Source organism: Perkinsus marinus (genome assembly GCF_000006405.1).
Source record: "Perkinsus marinus ATCC 50983 genomic scaffold scf_1104296947810, whole genome shotgun sequence".
Taxonomy (NCBI): domain Eukaryota; phylum Perkinsozoa; order Perkinsida; family Perkinsidae; genus Perkinsus; species Perkinsus marinus.
The window spans coordinates 205836-209917 of record NW_003210458.1 but is presented as its reverse complement, the minus strand read 5'-3'; the positions used below and the strand labels follow the sequence as shown (position 1 = coordinate 209917).

The window sequence follows — 4082 nt, the reverse complement described above, 5'->3', positions numbered from 1 at the left end:
ACCGCCGCGACTACTTGCCAGTGAATTTCAGAAAGTACAAACCGCGTCGGACCTCCCAAAATCAGTGAATGAAACGGTTGAGTACCCGGAAAAGGGTTTCGAATAGTAAATGGTATATAAACTCTGGCTATAAAAGCTATGAAGGCAGGGCCCTTTTTGACTCGACCCCACGCACATGAGTTCATCGATACGTTACAGACCAATACAGTATACTTTTATATGAGAGAACTAAGCCCAGCTATCGTCGAGTGTAAATGAAAAGGATCAGTCCAACCTCACCCGAGCCGTCATTGCTTTCATTTCCGTCTGCCACTGTACCAAAGTATCGTATCTGCCCTGCTCGGCCGCATGCAGCTGTCTACGAAGCTCTGCTACAAGCTTGCTGTTCTCAACCTGAGTCGACCTTTGCTCCACCCTACTGCAAGCTTGGTAGCTAGAGGAGTGAATTAAAGTCCTTCCGTCCTACGGCCGAGAGCTCTCACTCGGTCTCGAAAAATAAAATAGGAGCTTATCGAGAAATTTCCAATCGGAATGAAAAATAGCAATTGATTCTCTCCGAAATTTTGAAAAAAAATCCCCAAAAAATTGGCACTCAAACGAGGATGGCCCCACCCGATCAAGTCCACGGAGGAACTCCTTCACTGGCCAGGTGACTTCAAGCTCCTCAGGAGTCTGCGCTTCTCTCGTAGACTGCGGTGGATTCTTCCTGAGAATCTTCAGGTTGACGATGAAAGATACGGATTAGGTTCCCCCTACCGATCCAGCTCGGCCTGCAGTTCCTCTATAGCCTCATCGCGCTGTCGTAGAGCCTCTTTCTCTGCGAACTTACAACGCTGCATGTCAATGCCGACCTCAGCCAGTTGTCCTAAAGACTTGCACCTCACAACAAGACCTAACTACACCCCTCTAATGGTCGACGAGCCCTCACTGATATCGAGCGTGAGAGAAAAGCAAAACAACGTGTTAGTCCTTGCAGATACCACAAATGCTACTATACATTGCCACTTAGAGTTGCCGATTGTCGATTCCCCTACTCCTCAGTTCATGAACAGCTGCTTGGTGATCTACACACACAGTGGGTTTCGTATCCTTCTGCTGATGCTGTTCACGGAGGAACTGCAACTCGCGGCTCTCGAGCTCTGCAGCCACCTGCCTTGCACTGAGGATAAGATGCAGTGTTGTCAGATTCCTCACCACATTATGTGAATTCACACTCAGAGTAAAAGTATTCAAAAATCAAAATTTCCCCAGAAAATTCATACTGTCACTAGCCCACGTAGTTGTCCATGTTCACGACGACGGCAACCATCACTTCCTCCTCCAACAGCCTACCACTCCAGTTCCTTGGCAAGCCTCTCCACTTCTCCCATCAATGCCTCCTTTTCCTTCAATAGGTCTTCCCTCGAGTCCTCTTCTGTCTGCATCTGAAGCAGCGGTCATACTTTAGAGCACCGTTAGTGGTACCGACTCACCCCAACAGTCTCGACGGCGAGCCGCCTCTTCTTTTCAGCCGTCATCTCCGCTCGCAAAGTGCTCACTTCCTGGCGACTGCTTTTCAACTCTTCCCGAGACGATATCTCCGCATTTCGAACAGCTTCGAACTCTGTAGCAGCTGCATCGTTCAGTGCTTGTAAGCGACGAACCTCGACCAAACCAAAGTTACAATTTCATCTCGACACCACCCACTAGAGAGGTTGAATCTTCTTCCTCCATATGAACAATGTTTTACTCTAGCATGACAACAAAGAGCGACTTTAGATTCCTTTCCGTACACTTCGCGGGCATTTTGGAAAAACGAGAAAGATACTTGGCCGTTATAAAGGATAAGTCACTGGAGCGCCACCTGTAGTACTCACCTCAGACTGCAGACGAGCAGACTCTGTGAGCAGTGACTCGAACCTAGTCTGCATGGCAACCTGATAGCAGTGAAGTCGGTTAGCAGTGTCGGGGGAAATATGCACATGGTCAACTACATGTGCCGGTGACAATACAAAAATTGTGAGTACATATCGGGAAATTCAACGTGGGTTTCTGTGCACTTTCATTCGAATTAGCTCTGACAACTCCTGAGCTCAGCTAAGGAAACCATACATATATTCCAACACTGCCAGCGAGCAGGCCAGGACGTGAGGGCTCTCACCTTCTCTTCAGTCAATGACGCTTTCTCCTCATCCCACTTCACTTTATCAGCAGTCATGGCCTCCTTCTCTTCCTTCAGTTTAGCGATCGTCTCGTCCTTGCTTTGTAGGACCTGCAATTCTACAACGCTCAATCAGGGACCTCAAGGGCTTGCGATCACTCCTGGATGATTCCCGGTGCACCCGAGTCTGAATAAGCTGCTAAAAGACCTGGTCCCACCAGTAGAGCTGCTTCGCTCCGCCGACTATGCTCCAGTTTTTCAGCATGATAGTGCTGTATCGACACCGACGCTCTCTCCAACAGAACTTGGTCCCCAGTCGAGTTGCCATCAGAATGCTCAGTAGAGGGGCTCAATACAATTCCCTCTCTCTGCAGGGTCGAGACGTCTAGGAGAGACCCCTTCGCTGTAAGTAGAGCTCCACCCCAAGGAACAACCTCACCATCATCCTTCTGGAACAGCAGTTGCCGCAACTGATCTATCGTCGCGTCCGACTTGTCCCTCTCTCGAGCCAACGTTCCTAAGTAGAAGTAGCTGCGACGTGGTAGAAGAGCGTGGCTGGGACCTTCAAGTGCATCTGCCCTGTGCTTCGCAGCATCCCTCTCCTCCTCGCTGAGTATAATCCTCTGCTTGAGTGTATCTAGCTGCTCTCGTAGTAGCTCCTCTATGGTGTTCATATTGGTCATACCAGGAGAAAAACTCCCCGTATCTTCCTACCAACAAAGATAGGAAATAGGCCTTGAGACTTTGGGAGAAACATAGTCTACGTCTGCACTGCACTATCAACATGACATCTTTCCAAGTCTCTAAAGCGATGCGGAACAGTCTATTGAGCTCGACTACTGTAACATCCTGATGGACAGATATTAATGCACTAAACGTCTCTCGCGGCGTGGATATAAGATCTTCTAGTTGTGATACGTCGCGACCAAGCCGATAGTTCAGTGTGAGGATATATCTTAGCTTCTCCCAGCCGAGCTCAGGGGAATTTGCACACGACTGCGAGTAGGAGCGCACGAAAAACAACGACAATTCTCGGCGATTCTCTCGCACACTAGGTCGATACAATATCCTAGCCCGGCGTCCCACCATGCTTTCGATAGTGGAGCAGCGAGTATTCTATCCGATAAGCATACGAATCATACAGACAATAGACGGCTTGTGTTTCCCCTCCCCTCCTCCCCTCTCGGCAGCTCATTGATTCATATTAACAACAAAATCTTCAGTTTCTCAGAACAGTCATCAACTAGAGAGTAAATAGCATGCTTAGATACTCTTTGAGGCTGACCTCCGAGCTCACTCAACAGCGAAGGGACCAATCGAGCTTCTTACCATCGAAGTTTCCACTCAGCAAACACGGGCTTATCGCAGCTTCCCACTCAAAACTCATCAACTCATTGTGGAGTGACTCCACCACTTCGTGTATGGTAACACTCAATGGCCTGAGAGAGATCAAAATCACCCAGGCGGAGCGATGCAGATAATGCCATAATTATAGTATCTGATAGCATTGCCATCAGTTGAGCAGTCGAGCGGCACGATATTGATGGCGGGAATGATTGACGGTAGCGATATCATCCAGGACTTACTAGCTTGAACTTACAGTTGCCTGCTTTGGCGAAGCAGCTTCGCTCCGCTTACATGTAGCCTATGAGCCTATGGTTTCTCATACATGTAATCTGAGAAATTCTCATACTCAATGAGAATTGAATCGCCGTGTACCATTGCTGACAAGAGTCTGTTGGACAGGAATATGTGGATAGTATCCACTGGATACTGGTTCGGTGTATGGTGTAACAGACGTTTAATGGTAGAAATTCAGTGATAGTAGGATAGAGGGAATCACGTTCTGAGGGGAATGGGGGATGTGTTCGACAGTTCGTGAAAGGGTCATTCTCTAAATTGAAAACTCACTTTGAGAAAGTTATGCATCGCTCTCAAATCT

At 48.2% G+C, this 4082-nt stretch overlaps 1 protein-coding gene across 1 annotated transcript in view; it reads right to left on the bottom strand.

Annotated features, from left to right (window-relative positions):
* Pmar_PMAR021418 (myosin tail 1 protein, putative) overlaps positions 1–2823 on the bottom strand; it is a gene marked incomplete at both ends in the record, with an annotated part of 8198 nt that extends 5375 nt beyond the window's left edge. The window contains 9 exons of the mRNA XM_002779098.1: positions 280–393; positions 613–706; positions 757–865; positions 1035–1159; positions 1333–1424; positions 1473–1643; positions 1857–1916; positions 2141–2251; positions 2359–2823. Coding sequence (XP_002779144.1) covers positions 280–393; positions 613–706; positions 757–865; positions 1035–1159; positions 1333–1424; positions 1473–1643; positions 1857–1916; positions 2141–2251; positions 2359–2823 — 1341 coding nt within the window. The remainder of the gene's footprint in view (positions 1–279; positions 394–612; positions 707–756; positions 866–1034; positions 1160–1332; positions 1425–1472; positions 1644–1856; positions 1917–2140; positions 2252–2358) is intronic.
* Between the last annotated feature and the right edge of the window lie 1259 nt (positions 2824–4082).